This window comes from Onychomys torridus, chromosome 18 (assembly GCF_903995425.1).
Source record: "Onychomys torridus chromosome 18, mOncTor1.1, whole genome shotgun sequence".
Taxonomy (NCBI): domain Eukaryota; kingdom Metazoa; phylum Chordata; class Mammalia; order Rodentia; family Cricetidae; genus Onychomys; species Onychomys torridus.
In genome coordinates, this window is record NC_050460.1 from 15,904,086 (window position 1) to 15,930,575 (window position 26,490).

At 40.3% G+C, this 26,490-nt stretch overlaps 1 protein-coding gene across 1 annotated transcript in view; it reads right to left on the reverse strand.

Moving 5' to 3' along the window:
* The window catches only part of Pkhd1 (PKHD1 ciliary IPT domain containing fibrocystin/polyductin), a 458,933-nt gene that overhangs the window by 353,182 nt on the left and 79,261 nt on the right, over window positions 1-26,490 (reverse strand). Inside the window, exons 33-34 of the mRNA XM_036168402.1 lie at window positions 18,251-18,470; window positions 11,083-11,233 (exon numbers count right to left, since the gene is read on the reverse strand). Of these exons, the coding sequence (XP_036024295.1) occupies window positions 11,083-11,233; window positions 18,251-18,470 (371 nt within the window). The remainder of the gene's footprint in view (window positions 1-11,082; window positions 11,234-18,250; window positions 18,471-26,490) is intronic.

Here is a 26,490-nt window from a genome sequence, read left to right on the forward strand (position 1 = left end):
ATTTTCTCAATGGAGTCTCACTGGGTACATCAACCATACTCCAGAGCAGACCCCATGCCAAGGGTAGTTGGGCAACAAAAGAACTCCAGGGTTTCAGCTTTTGTTGATGGTGTGTGTGTGTGTCTGTGTGTGTGTATAGTTAAGTGCTTGCATGTGCTGCTCCCAGGTGAAACCATGGTGCTGATGACCCAAGATCTGAGTTGTTTCTGACTCCATTATTCCTGTGGCTCAGTCCTTCCCAGTTCACCTGTTTGGAGCTCATAGTTTTTGTGCAGTTTTTGGTTTGATTTGGTTTGATTTTAGTAAAGTTTTGCCTTACTGGAGTTTGTTTCTTTGTTTGGTTTTCATTTTTGTTATTGTTCTGTTTTTGAGAAAGAGAGAGAGAAAAAAAAAACATGAAGCTGGGTAGAAAAACATGTAAGTGGGTAGAAACTGGGAGGAGTTGGAAGAGGGGAAAGAATGTGAAAATAATAATATATGGATAGTAGGAGATAATAAAAGGGTTTTATATTTTAAAATATCAATGTTCATGAGGGACTCTGGTCTGTAATTCTCTTTCTTTGTTGCATCTTTGTGTGGTTTGGGTATTAGAGTAACTGTAGCCTCATAAAAGGAGTTTGGTAATGTTCCTTCTGTTTCTATTGTGTGGAACAATTTGAGGAGTATTGGTATTAGCTCTTCTTTGAAATTATGGTAGAATTCTGTTCTGAACCTATCTGGCCCTGGGCTTTTTTGGTGGTTAGGAAACTTTTAATAACTGTTTCTGTTTCCTTAGGGGTTATAGGTCTATTTAAATTGTTTATCTGGTCCTGATTCAACTTTGTTATGTGGTACCTATCCAGAAAATTGTCCATTTCTTTTAGATTTTCCAATTTTGTGGAGTTGTTGTTGTTGTCTGTTGTTATGACTCCCTTTTCATTTCTGATTTTGCTAATTTGGATTCTCTCTCTGTCTCTCTCTCTGCCTTTTGGTTAGTGTGTATAAGGGCTTGTCTATCTTGTTGATTTTCTCAAAGAACCAACTATGTGTTTCATTGATTCTTTATATTGTTCTCTTTGTTTCTATTTTAAATAAATAAACAAATAAATAAAAAGTCATCAGGTACTGTCCTTCAGACTTCTAAGAGCCAATACCAGGAATATACCAAACAAAATATATTTGCTTCTGCTTCGCTGTGCATACTGTCCCCTCTGGGAAGGAAAGAAGTTAAATGGCAGTGTTTTCAGGTGGCTGGAACTGTAGCTGTGGGCCCCAAAGTGGAGGCCATTTCTTTTGACATTAAACTATGGAGGAGCCCAGGTCTATTCCATTCTGCTCATTGTGTAGGAAGGCAGGGAGATTTAATTAGTATTTGTGACATGTTTGAAAAGACATCATTTGGAAGCAAACACTAGAACAGGGCATTTCTTTCCTGCAGATTGATCTTGTCTCTGTTATCCAAGGAAAGTTGCCTGGCATAGAACTGAATAATGAGTCATCCCATTAGAGCCAGCACGTCATTAAAAAATTCCCATCATTTGGAATCAGGAAGGTGTTTATCAACAAAGAAACACACAAGGATTTTGAGGTCCTGCACATAGGCATGGTTTAAATACATTTTATGCTTTCTCAGTTCTTTGCTTGTTTGTTTGTTGAAAGCAAACACCCCTACTGAATTCTAAGGGTGTATCAAACTCTTCCATTTATATAGAACAGATCCTGGTTCCCACCCCTGTTAAAAGCCCACACACCTGCAATGTCTTACTTGTCAAAAGCTCTCAGTAAGAAGGACCAGAGGACAAGGCCTTCTAAGAGAGGTACATGGCCACTACAGACAAGCATGTTTGGACTACTCAAGAGTGATGTCACAAACTCGGTCAATACTAAAGTTCTCTGACAGAGAAGAAAGGTGCAAGAGGCTTATAAAGGTGAGTTAAAGACTGAAATCAGGCTAAATATTCCCTGGATTTATTCTTCTGAAAAGAGGGGCATGATAAGGAAGCATACAAGGCCTTAGGTTCAAATCAATGACAAAGCATAGTCTCTTTAACACAGCTGGTTCTAGGTGCGATGTCCCCAGAGTAAGCAAAAAACAATATCCTAACCAGCACAACAAATTTCCAAGCATGCACAAATCTATTCTTTTCCAGATGTGTATCTCATGTGTTCAAAAGACAATAAAAAACAGCACATTTGGAGGCTACCTATGAATAAGACACTGTTAGAGGCTCTGTAGCTGTTACTTAATCCTGACAACCTTGGGAAACAAGAGTGAATGGGTTTGGTGAAGCTAAGGAAATGTGCCCAAAGCTATATAATAAACAAATCTAATTTTCTCCCAGGGCCCAAGGTCATAGGCACCATATCACAACGACACATTAGAATTTTAGGATTCCCTGACTGTTCCATTTTTACATGTATTGTCTTCCTCCAAACCTGGGTGTCAAGTTCCGCTAATTGATTGAAAGTTTAAGTGAGCAGCCTCACAGTCACAGACAGACAGTGCTAGAATTAGAAGTCAGGCCCCAGGAATCCTGTTCACTTTTCAGCTTACTTGACTCTGCTGCCTGCCTAATTATCCTAAGGAGATAAACCCTTTCTGAGGTGAAATGTCTGACTCCTGGCAGTAGATAGCTACTATGCATTAGGACCCTCATTTCATAGAGAAAATGCAGACACAAAGGAGTTGGGTTTCATACAGGTCAGCTAGGGAACCTCCAAGCTCCTGTATCTCCTATGTACCTGTTCTAAGAACTAGTTCAACCCTGCATCCCACACTTTCTGTCTACAAACACATGACAGCGAGTTAAAGAGGTAGATCCAAAAGGAAGGGAGAAGGGGGGGGGGGAGGGTGGGAGAGGGCGTGGGAAAATGCAGGAGAGTGGGAGAAAGGAGAGAAAGGGAAAGAGAAGGAAGGAGGGGAGAGAGAAAAGGAGTAAAGGGAAATAAAGTGAAAAGGAGCCACAAAACAAAACGAAATAAAGGGGAAAGCTGGTTTTTTGATTCCTGTAATAAGACAAATAAAATTGATTAGAGATTTTTCAAGTCTGTTTCAAGATACACAGTGTAAAGAAAAAGCTGAATGCTATCAACACTGAATTGTGGGAATTTTCTAGGATATTCTCTTTAAACAAGTGGGGATTAGATTAAGTGGTGTGCTTTGCTTTCTGATCAGTGGTCCAAACCAAGTATTTGTCTTCACCTTTTCAGCCCTCAAAAAGGAATCTCAAGCGGTGCTCACCTTCAGTGCCTTTTACTGTCTAACTGGGAGACAGAATATTAAAATCAATGCATGTAACTTAAATATCCAGAAGAGATAAATCCCACAAGTATGATAAAGTACTATGCGATATCATAAGATAAAAAAAAAAAAAATCCTTCGGTTTTAAGGAAATAAGTATTGTAAAGTAGAAATATACAGAGAAGCCCAAGTGAACTTACAGACAAAGAGTTCGGGGTTCGGGGATAGCTCAGCAGGTAATGCCTTTATGTGAGGATCAGAACTCAATCCCCAGAACCCTTGGAAAAGCTGGGCAGGTGTGGTGGCCACCTGTAAATCCCAGCACTCAGGAGACAAAGAGAGGGAATGCTAAGGACAAGCTGGCTAGCTGAACTGGCTGGAATCAGTGAGCTTCAGGGCCAGTTAGAAACAGATGCTCAGTAAATAGACAGTGACTGAGATAGACACCTGACGTTAACCGCAGGTCTCCACATACATATACATTCATTTCTACATGCATCCAACCCACACAGCCATATACACACAAACACACACCCACACAACTATACACACACACACACACACACACACACACACACACACATGCACAAACTGGGGTGGGGGTAGTGATTTAACCAGCCAAACACTGAACATTAATTAATCTGTGAGGAATTTTGTAGTCTGTAAAAGAAAACTGAGTGACAGCTCTCCAGTCTTCCTGGTCACCATTTGAAATCACCCAGCATTTTACCGCTCCAGCAATTGGTGCCTCAGCTCACTCCAGACATCTCAGCAGCTGTTGTTTTAAAGATCTAACTACATGAGTTCTAAAGATATAAGTCCCACACAGATTTCTGGTGTTCCACTTTGGCAAGGCCCTTCCCCTCTGAAACCCTCCCCTATAATCTCTATCACCATCATCAGCCTTGGACTCCAATCTCTTAGTGTTCCAGCCAGTGACACTCTTATCTTGGAGGATACTCATACCTTGCACTGTGTTTTGAGCAGTGCTTTCCAACAAGAAAGTCATGGTCCTTGTCTGTTGCCTTCCTCATCAGAACATGCATCTGTCGTTTCTTAGCCTATTCCTGAAATATTTTGGCTGGCTTTATACTTGCACATAGCACAGGAGTAAATCTGAAACTTAGTACTCTTTTGGCCCAAACAATAAGTCTGCCAAATCACACTTAATTATGACTTATTAATTGGCTCAGTGGTTAGGCAACCACATGGAGGTTCACCACCTCCTTGGGCACTAGGCATGCATGTGGTGCACAGATGTACATGCAGGCAAAACACTCATACACATAAAATAATAAAAAATAAATCCAGAAAAAGAAAAACCTGAGTGTTAAATGGATGTCATGAGGCTTCCAAATGTGGTATCTGAGGGTCTTCACTCTGTTTTAATCTCTCCATAGAAACATCCCTCATTATCTTCCTGAGAAAAGTACAATTTGATGGGCTGAATTGCCAGGGTTGGCTGGAGGACTGGATTTAGTAGGGAATTACAGGACTGACTTTTCCTTAAAGAAAAACAACCTATCCACCCACCTTTCAGTTATGTTTAAGAACACAATGCCTTACCAGTATATTTTCTGCTGAAATCATGGGCCTGCTTCTTGGAGGATGAAGTTTCAATAGCGGTTACACCAGTTAAGAAAAAATAGGGATAGTACTTCTCAGGGATACCACTTCCCTTAGTAGATATCAGGCAACCTTTATATCCCAATGTCTGTTGTGGATAGAATGTAAAATGTCTCCAGAGGCTCATGTGTTCTTACACTTGATCCACAAACGGTCTTAGAAACTTGTAAAGCCTCCACCATTGCTAGAGGTAGGCTTTGAGGTTTTGTAGCCTGGCTATACTTCTGTGCACTCTGCTTTCTAACACAATGTGCTGCTACCTCATAATCCTATCACCACCATTTCTCACTATGATGGACTGTATCCCCTCAGACTGTAAATACTTTCTTCTTTACCTTGCTTCATGTACTTGGTCACAGCATTGAGTAAAGTCACTAATGACGTCTTATCTTGTTGTGCTAGTTTGAATGTAATTGGCCCCCATAAGCTCATGGTAGGTGGCACTATTAGGAGTAGGGGTGGCCTTGGTGGAGGAAGTATGTCACTGTGGGGGGGGGGGGGGCTTTGAGGTCTCATATATGCTCAAGCCACGCCTGGTGTCTCAGTTCACTTCCTGTTGCCTGCAGGATCCAGACGTAGCTCCTTCTCCACTCTCAGCTCCTTCCCCAGCACTGTGTCTGCCTGCATGCTGCCATGTCCTGCCAGGATGATAATGGACTGAACACTGAAACTGGAAGCCACCCAATTAAATGTTTTCCTTTATAAGAGTTGCCAAGCTCATGGTGTCTCTTCATAGCAATAGAAACCCTAAGACACTTGTGCTCAATTCTTGGTATTTAACTGTCTTCAAATTCAAAGTCTTAAGGTCTGAAAGGGTGATCTGTCTTCTTTTTTACAGAATTCTCCTTTGTGAATATTCCCTCCACTTTGTTACATCATATGCCATTCTCCAACCAACTTTCCATTGTCATATACTGTGCTTTGTCTCATTTCTTCAAAGAAGGGACGTATGCTTCTTTCTCTCTCTCTCTCTCTCTCTCTCTCTCTCTCTCTCTCTCTAGCCACTTGAAGGATGTCACTATTTCTTTCAGTAAGAACCACTCTTGAAAACTATGGTAAGGAACTGTAGAAATAGTTCTTTAAATAAAATTCTTGCCGTGCAAGCAGGAGGATCCAGGTTTGATCACCAAAATCCACATGAACACAAGTGGGATACTGGATGGTTGCTGTGCATGCCTTTGATCCTAGCACTTAGAAGGCAGAGGCAGATCTCTGAGTTAAAGGCCAGCCTGGTCTACAGAGTGAGTTCCAGGTCAGCCAGGGCTACACAGAGAAACCCTGCCTCAAAAAACAAAACAAAACAAAAGCAAAAACCAAAGGTGGCTGTGGCAGCAAGGGTTTGATACCCAAGCTCCAGTGAGGAGGAGGCAGGCCTACTCTCAGGGCTTTCTGGCCACCCAATAGAACTTCCTTAGTGAGCTCAGGCCAATGAGAGAGACCGTGTTTGAAAAGGGTAGACAGTGCCTGAAGGAAACCACATGAGTTTGGCCTCTGACTTTTACATGCACATGTACATACATACAAACACACACACATATGTACAACAAAATAACTATATTAAGTCCAGAGACATACTGTCAACAACTTTTATGTTGTTCCTTCTGTGTTTCTCATTTTCTGTTCATTATTGTTTTCTGTAAGTCATGTCATGTCATATTTTCTTGGATTCAATTTTCAATTTCTCAAATCACCTTTCAGAGAAAGGATGAAGAGGGTAAATTTTCTGAATTTTGTATAGTTTCATTATAGTCTCATACCGAATTATACATCTTTACTTTATCCTCATACCAAATAATATTTTAGTAGATACAAGTTTCTGGATTCAAAGGGCATTTCCCAGAGAAGTTTAAAAGTGCTGCTTCTGATTATTTTTCTACTTCTAAGTAGAAAAATAGAAATATTAGAAACAACTTCCTCTTAGAGAAGCCTTTTCAAGTAACCACCCTAAAACTGCCGGGATAAACAACTGAAAGAGTGGGATGAACTTGGCAGAATTTCCTGGAGGCAGAAATGAAGAGAGGCTGCTTTCCACATCCTTCCTTTCTCTGCACTTGTCATAGAGCTCTGCCGTTGCCTCAGGCCTGCTCAAGTTGAACACCAGCCCTGCATACACAATGGACCAAATCCATCTGCTGTCCCCCGACAAACCATCTCTCTTTGGTTCATGTTCCCCTGTTAAGACCTCATCTTGACAACCACAAAGCTCAACACTTAGTACACACACACACACACACACACACACACACACACACACACACACTGCGACGGTGACACAGACTACTCTTTCCAGGATGAGGGCATGAAGGGAGGTGTCAGCCCTTTGGAAAACTATGGAATTGAAGTGTTCCAAAGACAAGTTATGCTAATACCATAGGTCTTTATAAAATTCACATTATAAATCAGGTATAGAATGCTCCTAAATATCCTTGATAAAGGAACATATTCATAAACATATAAATATACTCATACCTACATGCACACAGCAAGAGAGAGAGCCAACATTAACCAGTTCATCTGACTTTGGGGACCTTCTGCTGCTAACTATCTATTCTAATTGTCCCAGTTAAGTGTCTGCCCATACTGTGGGTCTCCAACTCTAAGCTCAGACAAATACCCCAAGGCCAAAGTAGAGAAACCACACATTCTTACATGGATAGGAAAATTACTGGGGACTTTCTCCTCTCAGATCGTAATGGCTTAGGTTATAAATCAACTCTATGCCCAAGTTAATTGTGGACTTCATGATACCCACTTCCCAAAGTAACATAAGCCACTTCACCAGAGAATAGAATCTAGGATTAACAATTTTTCCATTACCTAGAACTACATTTTCCTGGGTCCTGGACACTGTGTGCCCACTCAAGCCGCATAGATATCACTGGACTCCCTATACATAATATAGTCAATGAGTAAAAATTTATGTCCCTGACTCTTTGTGACTAGTTGCAGCTGAGGCTAACATGGGTCTCAGATTCTGAGGATTCTGCCATAACTTTCTTCCACATGTCTTCCTAGCTACTTGCAAGGGCTCTGCTCCAAATAGACTATTTAAAAGTATGACTTTATCATCAGCACTACCACATGTGGCAGCCACAGCTGTGATATATATCTCCTTCACCCCTCAGGAATGGAGTTTCCCATATATAGCATTAGTCTGGCAGGTTTTTGAAACATGCCCTCATTCTCCCCCAGCCCAGTTCCTAAAGAGCAAAGGGCTTTCTTTCTCCACAGTGACTTATGGCTCCACCACTGTGATGTCAAATACCAAGCTATGTGATCTTTACCAAGTCTTTAGTCCTTATGAATCATAGCTGATTCTTCTCTGAAACACTAGTCTGGGTGATGCCCAAAGCTCCATTAAACTACAATGAATCAACTTGAGGTACCCTCTTGTGAGTCTTACCTTCTCCCTTACCTCACTTCCCAGTTATCCCTTAACAATGAGGACATCCTTGTTTATTTATTTGTTTGTTTGTTTTTTGTTTATTTTTCTATTATCATTGATACAGTATAAATTTTTATTTTAATAGTGAAATGTTTCATTGAGGCTTGCTCAGTAATTGAGTAAAACCAAAACTTATTATAAGCCACAGTCACCCTAGGATGCCCTCTGCTACAGCCTCCTTTGTTCTGTGGGTTGCAGTCTGATTGTTCTTGCTTTATATCTAGACTCAACTTCGAGTGAGTACATACCATGTTTGTCTTTCCGGGTTTGGGTTACCTCACTCAGGATGTTTTTTTTCTAGTTCCATCCATTTGCCTGCAAATTTCATGCTGTCATTGTTTTTTTCTGCTGAGTAGTACTCCATTGTGTATACTTTCATATTGTATTCTTATCTTTTTAAGAGCACAGCGGAGGAATTTGAAGATGTTTAGAACTCAATAAACATTCATTGCTTAAGGATTTTAAAATAAATGAAGCATCTAAAGATGCCTTAAATCTCAAATTAGACTCTGAAATGTTAAAAAAAAAAACTTAATGAAATCTAAAAAGTAAAATTATCTGGTCAAAGCAGCCAATACTGTGATAAGTAATCCGATACCATTTTCTTGCCCTGTCACTGCCAACACTGGACATCTGCTGTCTGTGTGTGATGCAGTTTTCAGTGTCTTCCATGTAGTTAGGCTCACAGTAGCCTGATCAGGTGGCTACTATTATTATCCCCACTATACAGATAAGAAAACTGAGGCACAGGTAGGCAAAATAATTTCCTTAGGGTGAGTAGTGTATTCAAATCTGGTAGTAGAGCTCCAAAGCTCAGACACTTAACCAATGTGATAACCTTCCTCTTGGATCCTTTGCCCAGAATTTGCTTATGTTGACGTTCCAAGAATGTTAGACTGTTGCCCATTCAGACTGAAAGTAAGGCCAGGGCGGTGGAAACAGAGACATAAAGCTGGTGCTGAGAATAAGTGTTGGTGTAGGGTTTGTCACAAGACAGGACCTCTCTATCAAGGCTCAGAGACCTTTGCAGAAGGCAGAGTGGAGGGAGCATGTAAGAGGCAGAGGACAGGGATGTGTCAAAACATGCTATCTCTGGACATGGTACGGCTGTTGTACTCATTAACTCCTTGAAGCTATGGTTACTTGCCCAAGCTTGAGCCCCTCAATATTTCATGATGGATGAGGAACGTCTCATGAGACCCTTTTCCTCCATCAAGGACGATTGATAGTTAATGGTTTGGGACAGTCATTGAAGGTGACGTTTTCTTCAGTGGTGTAGTTCATGCTCCAGTAAATAACATCCTACCCAGGGTCATGCACAAAATGTAAATCAATCTTAATGGTCACATGCAAAAAGAGGGGGCATGAAAGAAGACGGGGACATGTTGGAAAGAGGAAAGTTTCATCAGCAAGGGAAGGGATACAAGAGAGGACAAAGGGCATGAAAACAACTTAAATGCACATATACACATATGAAACTGCCAGAGAAAAAGTATCTTAAAAAGTAAGATTGAGAGAGGCTTAATGATGCTCAGTGTCCCCTACAGTCTCACCTGGCAGAAGGGTGAAGTGGGACCGGAAACTATAGGACAGAGGATGTGGAAATAAGAAGCTGTGTGAGCTGTGGATTGAAAGGCATTTGGGAGGTCACATGGTGAAGCAGTAAGTGAGGACACTAGGGAATCACTTGATAGGAGGTTTTGCTGGAGTGAGAAGACTGGACATGGGGAAAAAAGAACACAGAGGCCCCTTGGACTGGGGACAGACAGGGCTCAGTTTAGGAAGGACAGAAAACAGACTGTGCAAAACAACACACATTTTCGGCAGAAATACAAAACTCACGCAGAAATATTTACCACAAGCCAATATTTACCACAAGGTAGAGATTTGGATTGGGGTGGGGTGGATTTAACGGCATACACAAAAGGAGCTAGAATACTGTGTGACATGGAATAGGCACTTAATAAACGTGTGTAGCAAATAAAAGAGACAAAGCAAGATGACCTCAGGATTGCTTTCACAAAAAGAAAGGCACCTAAGGGAGTAGGTGCTCAATAAATATTATTTTGGGTCTGTGTACAGTGAGAAGCCTGGGGAGTTGTAAGAGATTATCAGATATATTTCCAAAGAACTCTTAGCCTCTGATTTCAATTCTCGAAAATTCCCTTGGGAGGCTGTGAAATCTCTCACTGGGGACTTAAATAACATAGCATCAGAAGAGCCACTTGGAGGGAGTGGTTCAGCTGGTTTCTATGGGATACACTGAAATGGAGAGGCCAGACCAAATGGCGCTTGGCCCTTCTTATTCCTAACTTCCCAGGGATATCTCCTCCGAGGCTGATGTTCACACTCCTTCCCCATAGAACAGAACTGAACCAGATAGACAGGCGACACTGTTGTCTTGCAAGCTGAAGATGGCTGAGGGATTTGGAAGCCTTCCAGAAGGGGCCTGGTTAAATTGTCGGCTATTTGGTTTATCAAGAAATAAAACACAGGGACCCCCTTTCTAACATGAATGCAGAAATCAGGACAGAATGCTGTAGAGGTTATCTATTCAGAATTTGCCCGCACAGAGGCCAGGCAGGACTCATTTGTTTTGGAGAAAATATATGATTAACCATAGTTAACTATGAATTCAGATCCTAAGCACTGGATCAGCCCCTCAAAGTTTGAGAGTATTTAATATTATATATCACTGCCATTTGGACTAAATTGTTTTTTTTAATGTACACAATATTACTAATTTAATTTGAGCCATTTGAATCAGTCTGTAAAAAAGATTTGATTATACCTGAGTGTTCTGGCCCCGGCTTTTCTGTATTTCAGTAATCTTGGCGATAATTGGCTGATTAGACGTCTTGCACTCCATCTCTGCCTCAGTTTCCATGGTAATGTTACAGGAGCTATTATAGATGAGAACTTCATCTCTTTCCACTTTAGGGCTGAAACAAGAGGGGAGGTTAAATGGGGTGTCATCAATCTTAATGAAATGCAATTATTTTTACTCTTATTAATCATTGCAAGCCATTAGCTTGTGGCAACTAGAGGCCACCATTTGTCAAATTTTGCAAATTTCTGTAATTTTGTTTCCATTCTTTTATTGTTTATTTGTTTTTCCTTTATCTGCTCACCCAGCAATGAAAACGCACACAGTTAAATATCCTTCACTGAGGCCTTTCTTCTTTTTCCAAATTAGGCACATGAGCAGATGCTCTCCAAACCCCACCTAACAAGCAGCTCCCAGACTGCACTTTCAGTTCTAAAAATGGAAGCAAAACCTGAGCTGAGTTTTTTTTTTTATTTTGTTTGGGCTTTTTTTTTTTCCTTATCCCTGTACCTCTTCCTGATCTTACTCACACTTAGTGTTGGGGGAGAGAATTGCCTGAATCCCTCCAGGGCAGATGGAGAAATTGGAAAACCCTCACAACTGGCTAACTGGTCCCTAATTCCAACTGTGAAAAAATGAGCTCATTTAGACTTTCAATTCCCTCTCCCCAGCTGATGGCAATGAGGCTCTGTTGCTAGCAGTAGAACATTAACTTAGTAAATTAATTAAACTTACTTAACAGCACAGACTAAGGAGATTCGATATATGTACCAGTTACATCCCAGACATTCACTTTACAAAGTCCTTTCGCTTTAGAAAGAGAAGGCAGACTGGATTTCCAATGAAGAACAGCTACACTGAGTTAGAGAGAGTCTAAAAATATGCAGTCTAGAGAAGGTGGAAGTATGGATAGTAGAGAGTAGTTTCCCCAACAGGTGTGATATTTATTCAAGAATAATCCTGGCTTTAGGCATTGTTGCAACTAACTCAAAGATTATTAGCAATAATAATGCATGATGTTTCATACTTTCCTACAATTTTATATGCAAGGTCTTGTTTCAGCCTGTGAATTAGGCGGAAGTACGAAGTAGGTAACCCAAAGAGATCAGGGGGATTTACATAGAGCCAAACACCAATTTATTCAGTGTCAAAATCAGAAATGGGGTGTTGTGGTTCCTATGCTGGGTCCCTCAGATTTGCAAGCGCTCTCTTAACATCAGCCAGAAAGATGGCAGATCCCACAGGAGGGTCAGAAGGAGCAGCAGGAAGGACAAAGGTCACAGACAGAGAGACTATAAATCATGTCAAACTCTAGCTTCTTTCTTGAAATCAGCATCACAACAGATTCTCAGACCATTTGCTAGAAATGATGACTGTATTTGCCTAGTAAAGACATGACTTCCATAGCCACCGTGTCCTAGACCTACAGAGTGTCAACAGTATTTTAACATCACACCACCCAGAGTTAACACACACTTTAGGCTAGCCACTGAGGTTCTGTTTTCTTTGCATCAGAAACGTACTACCCATGGCTCCTAACACTGTGTTCTTTTGCATGTCTGATGTTTACTTGAAGATGGTAAGGATCTCAAAGCATCAGCACTACAGTGACTTGAGGTTTCACTGTGCTGTATATATTCAACATAGCTTGGGGCAGCCTTAATTTACAAAGGTGTGGAAGCAGGTAAATTATTATGGAATAGCTGGTACAGATCCTTACCATCGATATGACACTGGAGACAACACTCACCAATCTTTGTTTTCCCTTTTGTAAAATACTAACAATCTAGCATCTGTCTTTGTAGAGGTGGTAGATAACTGAGTACTATGATGCATGCTGAATGACTAGAACAAAACCTAGTATACAGTAAGTGGCCAATATATATAATGCTTGCTCTAATTTGGTAGCAGAGATTTTAGTCATGTTATTGTTGAAATGTTGGAATCCACATTCAACTCTAGATTTTTCACTTCACTGATTGGAACTCATGTTTCAAATACATTGTAAATCATAGGCCATTGTCTCATTAGTTAAACCTCCATGCTGAAGGCGAATGGAGCCGTGGAGGTAAATATAACCCATTTGCTCCTGGAATGCCAATCACTCTGCAAGATTCAGAGAAAAGTAATGCAGCATCAGTTCCAAAACAACAAAAAATAGACCTGGTCAAAAGCCCATGTCTGGGGAGGTCATGGATCTTAGTAGGGAACATACTGCTGTTTTGAAAATGGTTGTCAAACTGCCTTCTAACCATTTTCTTTTTGCACTGATTTGTGTTGCTCTCAACATTGCCCATAGAGGATTGTGAGTGATTAGTTCAGAGATTCATAACTTGCCAAAGTGCTGACAATAAATGAGTCTAGGTACTCATCTATAAGTGAGTCATTTATACCAACCTCCCTCCACCCAAAGTTCAGAGAACATCCCAGAAGAGGGGGTAGAAAGACTGTAAGAAGTAGAGGAGGAAGAAGAGAGTTGTGAAAGGCTTTCTTGTACACTTGACATGGCAATGGTACATAAGAACTCGTGGGAAATGTGGTTATCTGCACAAGATAAAGCCAGTCAAAATCCCAGCAGGGATAGGGGAAGGGCTCCTAAAGACCCACCCCTAGCTGAGCAGCTATTGGAAGTTGCTCACTGAGGAAGATGTGGCTGTTGGAGCATTGCCTAGGTTTCCTTGGATGACCCCACACCGATACATGGATGGTTAGCACCAATTGGGCTTAGTGGTTTATCTATTTTGAAAAGAAAAAGAGTATAATTTTGAAAAGAAAAAGAGTATAATTTGGCTTCACTCCAGGCTAAATAACTGAGACTTCTGCATAGGAAGTGTTTGGCTGTTCAAATTTAATGGGAAATCACACTTGTTTGCCCACTTTCATATTCCAAAGAATATGAAATTTTTTTTTCAGTTTTTGATGAGCGATCCTTTTATAATTGTGGGTTTTTTGTCTTGCAGTTATCTTTGGATCCATTGAGTATGGCATTTTAGGATTATATTTGGCAGATAGTAAGATTGTTTATTCAACAATTACTGTTATTGAGATAAACTTTCATATGATATCATGTATTGAAAAAAAAGGTAAGAAAAAGAGTATGTGAACTCTGGATGGACTTGTGTTAGAGTTCCGGGGGTAGCTGGAGAGAGTTGGGGTGGATATGACAAAATTACATTGTACAGGTTTATGAGATTCCTGAAGAATAAATTTTAAATTATTAAAAAAATAATAGAACAGCCAGGTGGTTGGGATGCACGCCTTTAATCCCAGCACTCTGGAGGCAGAAGCAGGCAGATCTCTGTGAGTTTGAGGCTAGCATGGTCTACAGAGCAAGATCCAGAACAAGCACCCCCCCCAAAAAAAAGAGAGAGAAAACTAAAATGTTATGAAATATTTGCAAATATGGAAATAGAAACAAATGCAAAATCAAAACGGATTTTGCAAATACCTGACTTCAAAGCAATTTGAGGCTTATTAAGCCACTGTGGGGCTTAGCACCAAAAGTGGTTTTATCCTTCCTTACTTCTATTATTTTTCTGCTTCTGGGTTGGAGCAGAGTCTTAGACTAGTTTGTGAAGGACTCCCTCTGTGTTTATATTGTAAATCACTTATGTGCCTATCTGAAAGAAATGAAGTTGCTTGACGACACAACCACATTCCATATGAGTTGGTTCCCAGACAGCTACTTTTATTTCTGGAAGTTCATAAACCATCTAATTAATAATCCCTCCTACAATTTTGTCAGGGATAATGTCAAACTGAGTTGTCTGAATTCCCATAACTGACCATTTTTCCCATAGTTTGATGGGGAAATGTTTGCCCATCATCCCTCTCTGCCATTGGTCTCTCTGGCAAAGTTCTGCGTAAATGATACAAGCTACTCTGCTCTCTTTCAGTTTGCCTGTTCCCAACACATTATCTTCTCTCTTTAGGTTCTTCTGTTCTGGAAAATTAACTCCCTTTCTGGTGACTTATAGGTTTGTTTTCTTTCTTTTTTTTAAACTTGTCTCTAATTACCTCACTAGAGTTGTTGGTCATTTAAAAGCCATTGTTAAAATTGGCAGAGAAGCCATGATATGTGAACTAGAGCTTCCACGTAGGCAGTATCAAAGAAACAAAAACAAAACTAGATTTACACTTACAAAATTTCAAAGTTTGGCAAACACAATTAGTCCATGTTTCCTCTCACAGAAATTTTATGAATGAGTAGGTAGAGTTGATCAGATTTGAAAAGAAATTAAAGTATATAAATAAACTGAGATATCAACAAATATATAGATAATGATATGACTATAGATACAGAAGCATAAGCCTAAATAGTTAAGAGAATGTGGTGAAAATGTTCATTCAAACAGTGGTAATAATAGCTCTAGAACTTACAATTCTAGATTCTCCATCTATTGCTCTTTCAGTTGATGCCGTTGGATCCAAAGGAAAACAGTTAATGAGGTCCTGCTCTCTTTAGCATAAGTAATAAAAGCTCCTTCAGGAATTCTCTTCCCCCACTTAAGCAGAACTTGCTTTGCATAGCTCTGGTTTCTCTTCCCACACACATCTCCACCAAAGCTTTCATCACAGATGCTGAGAGACAACATTATATGAAGTGGACCATAAGCCAAGAGCCTCAGGCTCCAGCACTACCAATACTGCCATGCATTCACTGTAGACACTGGAGAGGGACTTCATCCTCACTTAATAGAAAATCTAGAGCCTTTCAGGGCCTTCCCATATCTCCCAGAGAACTGTCCTTTTCTCCTTAGAGTCACTTAACTTTCTTCTCCCTCTGCTTCTACTGAGCTGGCCTTTGACAAGGTCATAAAACTCCATGGTAACTTTGTCCTTGCTGCCTCCACTACCTGAATTTCCACAGTGGCACCTTCTCTTCCTAGAAATGCTCCTCTAAGCAGGAGTTTCTAAATAGTCTGAACACTTTATAAGTATATAATAGTCATCACACATGATCACTATATCTGCTGTCTTTTTACCTCTCAAGGTTGTTGACATTTGTGTCCTATCATCATTGAGTCACTAGACCTGACACAACACTTGCACCTAGACCATAACAGTACTCACTAAAAGATGAATGGCAGGTAGTGGTTCTAGATCGCTGGATAGATGGATACAGAGGGCACAGTTTTGCCACAGATACATCTGCCTTTGCCAAATGACATAAAGCCCGATATTAGTTCTATCAAGGAGATATGGCATCTAATAGAAGGAGTTTCTGTGAAAAGACTCTGGAAAATAGTACTCTATGTTCTCAAACAGAACCTTTCAAGAAGTGGACAAGCTATATGCTGCTTGATTTCCTTAATGTCCCTTGCAGAGTTTACTGTGTGTCTTCTAGTTGTTAAATCAGCATATGTTCCACAGAGAAATACATAAAAATTAAACGAAGAAGATAAACACTATCAACAGTCTAGCCACCTAGAGGCAGACATTTTGGACCTTTCTGAATACATCCTTCCAGCTTGGTATTTCCAAGCATCTAATAGTGTACAAAAACATAATGCATGTAGAAGGAGTCACCAAAAGCACCTCTTTGGGGTCGGTGGTTTTTATTTCCCAGGACTTGGTAAGCATTTCCTACTAAACACTCTACAGCGTGATTTTCAAGTCTCTTAGCGCCATAGCATTTGGATGTATTAGTAAGCTCATGTCAACTATTAACTTCAAAGAACATCACTGTTTGGAAATACCACACACTGCTGTCTGCTTTCTTAAAATAAAGTCCTAGAAGTGGAATTTCCAGGATGTTAAGTATGTAGAATTCTACAGTTTTGATCAATGATTTAGCAAACTATCTTCCAAAGGTCACACCTGCTTTCCTACTAGCCACCAAAAGCCATGTGTATTTCCCGCTCCTCTTCAACATGAAAAGTAAACTGTGTTAAAGTCAAAGAACTCTGAATTCTAGCTCAATAAATCCCATCTACTTTGGCATTCTGCAATAGCCAGAATGCTGAGCAAAATTCTCAGTTACACTGAAAATATACTTATAGGTAAGGGTACAACTTGTAACAGGGTCTAAGACACAATTGTTTCAGACACCTCTGAGAGTGAAGAGAAAGACTATGAAATAATCCAAGAGCACTGTTTAAGATATCCAGGTAAGTCCCCCAAATCAGTGGAACAGGATCTGTGGTCATGGTAGTGAATCCTGAGACCCTGCTTCACCTGACTACAACTCCTGTGCCCTCACTTCCCACTATCCCTTTCCAAGACACATCACACCCTTCAAGGCATCAGCAGCCAAGGATTCTATTCCTCTGGCTGACCACAAATCTCTGGTGGAAAGACAGACTGCTCAGGACATCACAAAAACAAAGAGCCATGAAAAGAGCTAGCTATTTCCTCCACTGTAGGCACCTGGTCTTGTTTGGTTTTCTATCTTAATGAGGAAATCAGTCTTCATTAAAAAGTTGGTTGTAACTATTCTATCCAGATGAGCAATAAAGACATAAGGCAAGGTTTGGTGATAAGATATCAGCCTGCATAAGAACTGAACTGCGGACAGGAATTAAGGCCATGTATAGCTACCAGCATGCTCACTTTTAAAAAAAATTCTGTTAGAAAAGGGTTGAATCTAGGCAGTCATGGTAGTGCTTGTTATATTTTTTTCCTTTTTAAAAACTCAGAGTCCTTGGAAGTGTATGGCCTCTAATACCCAGATCTATAGTAATTCTAGGGCATAACCCCCTTCTTTTGAATAAACATTGTGCAATCTGCCAGATTTCTCTACTATTTTTTTTTCATACTTGTGAATCTGTTTGGAAAGAAAAGAAAAAAGGAAAGGGGGAAGGAAGCCTTCTGTTTTTCATAATGTCTAATCTTTCTCCCCATTGGCATTCACCAGATGTTGCTTTGGATCGGAAGATAAATATTAAAATCTAAGCAAGAACAAAGTGAGCTGTTTACTGGGCATATTTTTCAGATGTTCTCTTGAACACTTGAAAAAGACAGAGATGCTTTGATATGTAGGCTGGCTGGAATCCATGATGGAATGGCCCTTCTGAAAGAGCTGGAGGCCCGTAGGACATAACCACCCTGCCAGTGCTTTTTGCCAGCTCTGTGGATCCCAGTGGCCATACGCTGGTGGGAAAGTCAAAGAGGACAGGAAAAATGGAGCTACCTGAGGAAGAGGCCAGAGAACGATGGGAAGGCTGGCTCTGCCCGGTGATCTGGTGCAAAGAGACACTGGGAACTCTCTTCACAAAGGTAGAGGAAAGGCCAGGATCCAGGCAATCTCTTTGTCCCTATGGTGACAGTCAACTCACATTGTAAGTAGGTGTGGCTGCTTACTTCACAGCTGTCTTCTGCATGCCTCAGGTCACATAGGAAAGCCAAGGACACTGAAAAAGTCACCAGGAGTTTAGGTAAACCTGTGGAAAAAACTCAAAATCTCATGTCATTTCTGGGATGATGCTTTATTCAACCAAGGAAAATGAAATTATCAGTTCATTTAAAAAAAAAAAGGGATGCTTTATCAGCCAATGTGGGACCTTTTCTCAAAATAAAGTAGATGATACTATTCATGAATGACACTTGAAATTGTCTCCTGGCCTTTACACCTCTTCTTGCACACACACACACATACACACAGACACACACACACACAGACACAGACACACACACACACACACACACACACACACAAACACACACACACAAAATTTTAAAGCAGAAGACTATAAGAAACAATGTTGTAAAATATAAATAATCCTCATAAATCAAATGGTTGTGACTGTTCAGATAGCAAGAGACTAAAAGAGTTATAATACTTCTGAACTAATTTGCTGCTCTGGATTCATTTTCTTCCTCATCCTCATAAATAACCACTTGGCACTTTAAAAAAAATCATGCTGGGGCTGGAGAGATGGCATTATCTGTTCTCCCAGAGAAGCTAGATTTGATTCCCAGTATCAACATGATGGCTCACAACCATCTATAACTACGGTCACCCTCTTCTGGCCTCCATGAGTACCAGGCATGTGCATAGTGCACAGCCACATATGCAGGTAAAACACACATACATATGAAATAAAAGTATTTTAAACCAAAATTCATGTTATTAAACAGATTTATATTTCTAAATGAGAGGTTATTGACTTTTATTTTTGAACATTTATAGATATAACACAAGACAAAATATTCTTGGACCTACTCTTTCCACCTATTTTCCAATGTTTGTGTGCGATATCACTGCATGTAACTGCCGTGTATAGGCTTCCACTGATGTTACACGTACGCTGCTGAGATGGCTGTAAGGAGCCTATTGCTTCACCAGTGAACTCTTGGATAGTTCCAAATACGTTCTGCTACAGCTATGAGCAAAGTTTTCTCAAGGATGAATGTATATGAAGAAAAAGAAAAAACATAGGTACAAGGTCAACTTAAAAAGAAGCCGCCATCTTGTTTTCCAAAACAATTCTTGCATTCCTACTGTCCATGTTTGTGTCCTCACTATTCCACACAGTTGTCGTCACTTGAAATTATCAGACCTCGACTCTTCCTTCTGGTGAAGACCACGGTGTCACATTGTAGCTTTAATGTACATTTTTATCATTATGCTTTCGATTGAATTTACATTTTTATCATTTTTAGATTAAGAGATTTTATTACTTTTTAGGCTGAGAAATTTTTATGTTTTATTTTAACTCATGTGGCGTTCCTGTTCTTGTCATATGACTATTTTTCAATAGTCGAAAATTTATCTTCATCCTATTGGTCTGGAATTCTGGGGTCCTCTAGAAGTTACTATTAGCTCCAAGTTTGTGGCTAGACTTCTCTTTATGGTACTTCTTGCTTAACAGAACTATGGCCAATAAAATTTCATAAGGTAGAAAGGCAAGCATTTTGTCTCATTTCTCTCTGGAACAAGGGTGAGATGTAAAACAACAATAAAGCAGGCATGATCCCAGCATTTTGGGAAAGAAAGACATCAAATAGATCTGTAACTTTGAAACCAGTCTGGTCTATATAGTGAGTTAGTAGCAGGCCAACCACAGCTCCACAGTCAAACTCTAGCTCCAACAAAAGAACAAATATAACGCAAAGTGACAGTAACCTTTAACTGTTAGAAGAACAAATATCTGGCGAAGCGTTTTCATAGGAACTGTCTGAAAATCCTGAAGTGGACTGAAAAGAAAAGTCTCTCCAGCCTGCTACAACTGCAGCTAGCCTGTCCTCACAGGTGCCCAACAAATATTACCGAGATCTTCAGGACTGAATCTATAATTGCCTCCCTCATCACAGTGCTGGCAGCGAGGACCACATGAGGTAAGTACCCACAACAGGATTTGGAGTTATGCAATCGCACCCAAATGCTGGTATTGCTGCCATTACATTCCAAAGCACCTGACGCCAAGGACATGCTCTGGGAACGTGTTCTGAATGAACAATTACAAAAAAAAAAAAAAAAAATGACTGACAGTGAGATTCTCGTGCGGGTAGACACAACATGAGAACGTTCTAGTTCCTAAGCCCCAAGGCAAATAAAAACAGGCTCAACACCTATAAAATAATGAATTCATTATAGGTGATTAAGTGGATGCAAATTGACAAGGTGGATTATGAAAAGCACCCAAGGCTGGGGATCAAAATCCATGGGTTTTACTCAAAGTTCTGCCACTAAATAGCTCTGTGACCTTAATCGCTTTAGCTCTTCATGCCTCATGGAAAAGTTAAAGTTTCCATGAAAAAGTCATTTGGCATGATCCAAGGAAATGCAAGAAACCTGAAGATCAAAGATCTTGAGCATTTTTAAACAAAAGTGAAATATGAATTTCACCTCACTAGATGTTTTAGCACCCATCATATGGAAAAATATTCTTTGGCTCCAAGTGTAATTTGGGAGAGTAAAGATAGATGACCCCAAAAGCAGCAAGGGAACTTTTCTCATCTCTATCTTTAATTCCCCATCATTCTCTAAAAAGGAAACACATTAGTACGATGGCATTGGAACAAGCAAACTGTAATTAGGAAAGTTTGCATCCTAAGACATTTATCTGTAATCTGGGATAGGAAACATCCCTCTATCATGCAAAATCGAACTGAAAATATTTCAAACCGAGGGATAGAATTCAAAGTGACCTTGTTAAATTTGAGAAGTTAACAAAAAATAAACAAACAAAAGACCAGCTGAAAAGAGTGAGGCAGAGAACTGCAGAAGGAGAAAGAGGCCATGTAAGCAGGAAGAGGGACTAGCTCTGCAGTCATTTTAGAAACACAGAAGTGTGCTTGCCATATGCATGTACAAAAACATGCCAGTGCACATAAGCTAATGCATGCATACATAGTTAGTACACATGTGCACTCAATGCACACAGATACAAGATTCACATGCATGAACATATAACGTGAATGTTGTATAAAAAATTTTCTCCAAGATAAAATATTTCATCCTCCAGGCAAGCTCATGAACTCAGGAAATAAACTACTCAAAAATGTAGGAAGTCCCTGAAACTGACCAGATTAGTAGCTCTCTCTTTACCTGAGCATATATATCAGTAGCAGAACTACTAAGAGACACCTTCCAATAAGCTGAGCTGCCTGGAAAAATCACATCAGCTAAGTAAGGTGCATGGGAGATGCAGAGACCAGCTGAGCTCCCTAGAGGGTCTCCTACAAGTAACCCCTCACCCACACCACTGTGAGTGACCCCAATAAACCCATTTGGTTCACCAAACTAGACTTTGATGGTATCCTGACTTGGTGTTTTATAGGCTCCACATCTGGATGAGGAGACATTTGTTCATGTCTCCCTAGAAACAGTATCACACAACACATGCATATATACATAGACATGTGTGCACACCACATGTATACAGAGAGAGAGGGAGAGAGGGAGAGAGAGAGAGAGAGAGAGAGAGAGAGAGAGAGAGAGAGCTATAAAATCATGCTTTTGTACACTAGTTTAATAAAATGCTGATTGGCCAGTAGCCAGACAGGAAGTATAGGCAAGATAGGCGACAAGGAGAATTCTGGGAAGAGGAAGGCTGAGTCAGAAGATGACAGTCCACCTTTCAGGGAACAGCATGTAATAGCACACAGGTAAAGCCACAGAACACAAGGCAACATATAGATTAACAGAAATGGGCTGAGTTTAAGTGTAAGAGCTAGTCAGTGGTAGGCCTGAGCTAATGGCTGAGCAGTTTTCATTAATATAAGCCTCTGTGTGTTTACTTGGGTCTGAGAGCCTGCAGACTGGACAGGACACAGGAAAACTTCCAGCTGAGGGGGGGGGGGGGCAGAGGGGGAGAGTAGTATTTAACAGAAAGCACTATGATGCCAATAACAAATCTGGGGCCAAATTATAGGCAGACATTGATGATGCTCCCCAACGTGTCTAGAACTTGCTAAATAAGATAAGCTGCCTGGTTTGGGAGCCTTCAGTTAGGCAACGATGTAGGAAACCAGAGAAATATCAAAATGTTTTTGTAGAAAGTTTCAGATGGCAGGAATCCTGAGAATCTACACTTCTAGCAAATCCATAGGCAATACTGCAGAAGTAGCTGCATAGCACAAGCACACTCCACAGTCTTAGCACACATGCATGCTGCAGCTTTCCAAAAAAGGCCATGGTTAACACTGGGACAGTCCAGGAGGGCAATGTTAGCAGTGCGGAAAGATGGATTCTCTGAGAATGGCGATTGGGATACAGGCATGAGGAATGCTCCTCTGACAGAAGTAGGGATTCCCAATGATGCTATTTATATGCAATCCTATAAAGTGAGAGAATTGCTGATTCTTAACAGTTTCTCACACACAACCCCTTAACCATTTGTTGTCTATTACCGGTGTACTTTCAAGGGAAGAAATGAAAATGCAATCATACACACAGTATTTACTTTAGTCGGCTTCAGAGGGTTCAAAGACTCCCCACACCTCCACCTGGATCCTATGTAAGGAACTCTGGAGTAGGTGATCACACACCATAAAGAATAAGGGTCTTTTCAAAGGTTTTGGGGGGGGGATTGTTTGTTTGTTTATTTGTTTTTTGTTTTGTTTTGTTTTTGTTTTTTTAAGAAAGAGAAATGTGTGCTTGTGCAATTGATGAGTGTTTGGTGACACCCAGTGGCCATGGTAAGAGTTACAGACTTTAATTACGGTAATGCTCCTTTTAAAAATTCAGAGACTTGACTCTCAATTTCTAAAACTTTATCAAATCCCTTATAATATACTAACAATTTTTCCCATCTGAGTTATCAAACTTACAATACCAAAATTTACCTGACCCTGAACACTTCACTGACTTTTTTTTCCTCTGTATTTCTGGTTAAGATTTAATATTTTAAAATAGTACCAAGGAGTGCTATAGTTCATGAATTTGTGATAAGTAGATGACAAAGTTTAAAAAAGAAAAAACCTGGAGAGACTCTCTCTGTTCCACTAGACCCAATCCTCAGCGTCTTCCCCATCCCAGCAACAGAGACTTTGCTGCAGCCTCCCCTCCCTGCTATTCAAGCCTCCTGTGGATCCCACAGACCATCATCCACCCACCTCCCCCACCCTTGTCGCTGTGTACCAGCCCCCAACCCAGGCAGACAGCCTCTGCTCAACCACAGACCTCACCTGCCAGAAGACCATGTTGGCTGCCCGTAGACCTTCTCTACTCTCTCTGTTCCCCCAGACCCAATGTTCAGGGTCTTCTCTGGTTCTGCAACAACAGCTCCACCTGGCCTCCCTTCTGCCCTCATCTGTGTCCCGTCCAACTCTGACAAACAACCCCCATCCCCACCCCCACTGCTCAACCACAGGCCATGACTGCCAGAATACCAGAGCCCAGCTATCCTACCACTGCATGCCCTGAATATTCCAACATAGCTGAAGCACAAGAAAAAGACCTTAAATACAAAGATGATAGATGTTCTTAAAGAAGAAAGGAATAAATCCCTTAAAGACATTCAGAAAAAAAATGCAAACAATCAGAGGAAATGAATAAATCCTTCAAAGAAAGCAGGAAAACACAAATGAACAACAGCAGGAAGTGAACAAATCACTTAAAGAGAGGTAAGAAAAAAAAAAAACAGTGGAAAGAAAAGAGAATAAAACTGTTCAAGACCTGAAAAAGGAAATAGAAGAAATAAAGAAAACACAAACTGAGGCAATTCTGGAAACGAAACATTTAGGAATGTGAAGAGGAACTACAAAGACAAGCTTCACTAATAGAACACAAGAGATAGAAGAGAGAATCTCAGGCATTGAAGATATGATAGAAGAAATAGATACAAAAAAATGTTAAATATAAAAATTCCTGACACAACACATCCAGGAAATCTGGGACACTAAAAAAAGACCAAACCTAAGAATAATAGGAATAGTCAATGGAGTAGAAGCCCAGCTCAAAAGCCCAACAAAAGTGTAGAAGAAAAATTCCTAACCTAAAGTAGGACATGCCTATAAATGTACAAGAAGCTTACAGAATGCCAAATAGATTGGACCAGAAAAGAAAGTCCCCTCACGACATAATAATCAAAACACTAAACATACAGGACAAAGAAAGAATATTAAAAGCTGCAAGGGGAAAAGGCCAAGTAGCACATAAAGACAGACCTATTAGAACTACATCCTTACTTCACAATGGAGACTCTAAAAGTCAAAAGAGCCTGGACAAATGTCCTGCAGATCTAAGAGACCACAGGTTCCAGCCCATAGTACTATACCCAGCAATTTTTTTAATTACCATAGATGGATAAAATAAGATATTCCATAATAAAGTCAAATTTAAACAATATCTGTCTACAAAACCAGCCCTACAGAAGGTTCTAGAAGGTAAACTCCAACCCAAGGAGGTAAATTACAACCATGAAAACACATAAAAAAAAATCTCCCAGCAAAACCAAAAGAAGGGAAGCATACACACACACACACACACACACACATACACACACACTCATACACCAGCAACAACAACAACAACAAAATAACAGGAATTAACAGCTTTGGTCATTGATCTCTCTCAATATCAATGGATTCAGTTTCCCAATAAAAAGACACAGACCAGCAGAATGAATATAAAAACATTTGCTGCATACAAGAAACATACCTCAATATCATTAACCTCAATAACATTATCTCAGGGTAAAGTGTTCTTTTATGTTCCAAGCAAATGGACCTCAGAAGCAAGCTAGGGTAGCCATTTTAATATCTATCAAAATAAACCTCAAACCAAAATTAATCAAAAGAGATGGAAGATACTACATACTCATCAAAGGTAAAAATCCACCAAAAATGGCATTTCAATTCTTAATATCTATGCCCCAAACACAAGCACACTCAAGTTTGTAAAAGAAACACCACTACAGCTTGAACTACATATTGACCGCACATACTGATAGTGGGAGACTTTATATTCCATTCTCACCAGTAGACAGGTCATCTGGACAAAATCTAAACAGAGAAATACTAGAACTAACAGATGTTATAAACTAAATGGACCTAACAGATATCTACAAACATTTTACCCAAACACAAAAGAATATACTTTTTTTTTTCAGCATCTCACAGAATTGTCTCCAAAATTGACCACATACATGAACACAAAGTGAGTCTCAACAGGTATAGGAAAATTGAAACAACACACTACATCCTATCAGACTACCATCGATTGAGGCTAGATACCAACAACAACAGAGAGGGAGCCTTCACTTGACACTGCCTGGATGGCCAGGAACCAAAAGCTGGAAAAGCCCAGAGACTGATAATAGAACCAAACATGACTGGCAAAAAAAAGTCAATGAAATGATTCCTAATGATATTCTGCTTTACTCATAGATTGGTGGGAACAGATGCAGAGACCCACAAGCAGAGCTCAGGGAACCATGGAAAAGAGGGAGGAAGAACTGTATGAGTCAGAAAGGTCAAGGACACCAGGAGAACATGGCCCACAGAATCAACTAAGCAGGACTCATAGGGGATCACAGAGACTAAACAACAATCACAGACCCTGTATGGGTCTGAGCTAAGTTCTCTGCATATACCTTGTGGTTGTATAGCTTGGTGTTCTCATGGGACTCCTAACAGTGGTGGCAGGGGGTATCTCTGACCCTTTTGTCTGTTCTTGGGTCCATTTTCCTCCTACTGGGTTTCCTTGTCCAGCCTCAATATGAGGGTTTGTATCTAGTCTTATTGTAATTTGTTATTCCATGTTTGGTTGATAGCCCTGGAAGACATGCTCTTTTCTGAAGGGAAATGGAGGAGGAGTGGATCTAGGGGAGAAGAGAGGTGAGGGATGCTGGGAGGAGTGGAGGGAGGAGAAACTGCTGTTGAGATGTAATGTAATTTTAAAAAATGACAACAACAATAAACAACCCAAGCTGATGCTTGGACAGAAGGTTGCTCTCTGAAAACCAACAGTGGGGGCCCCATTGT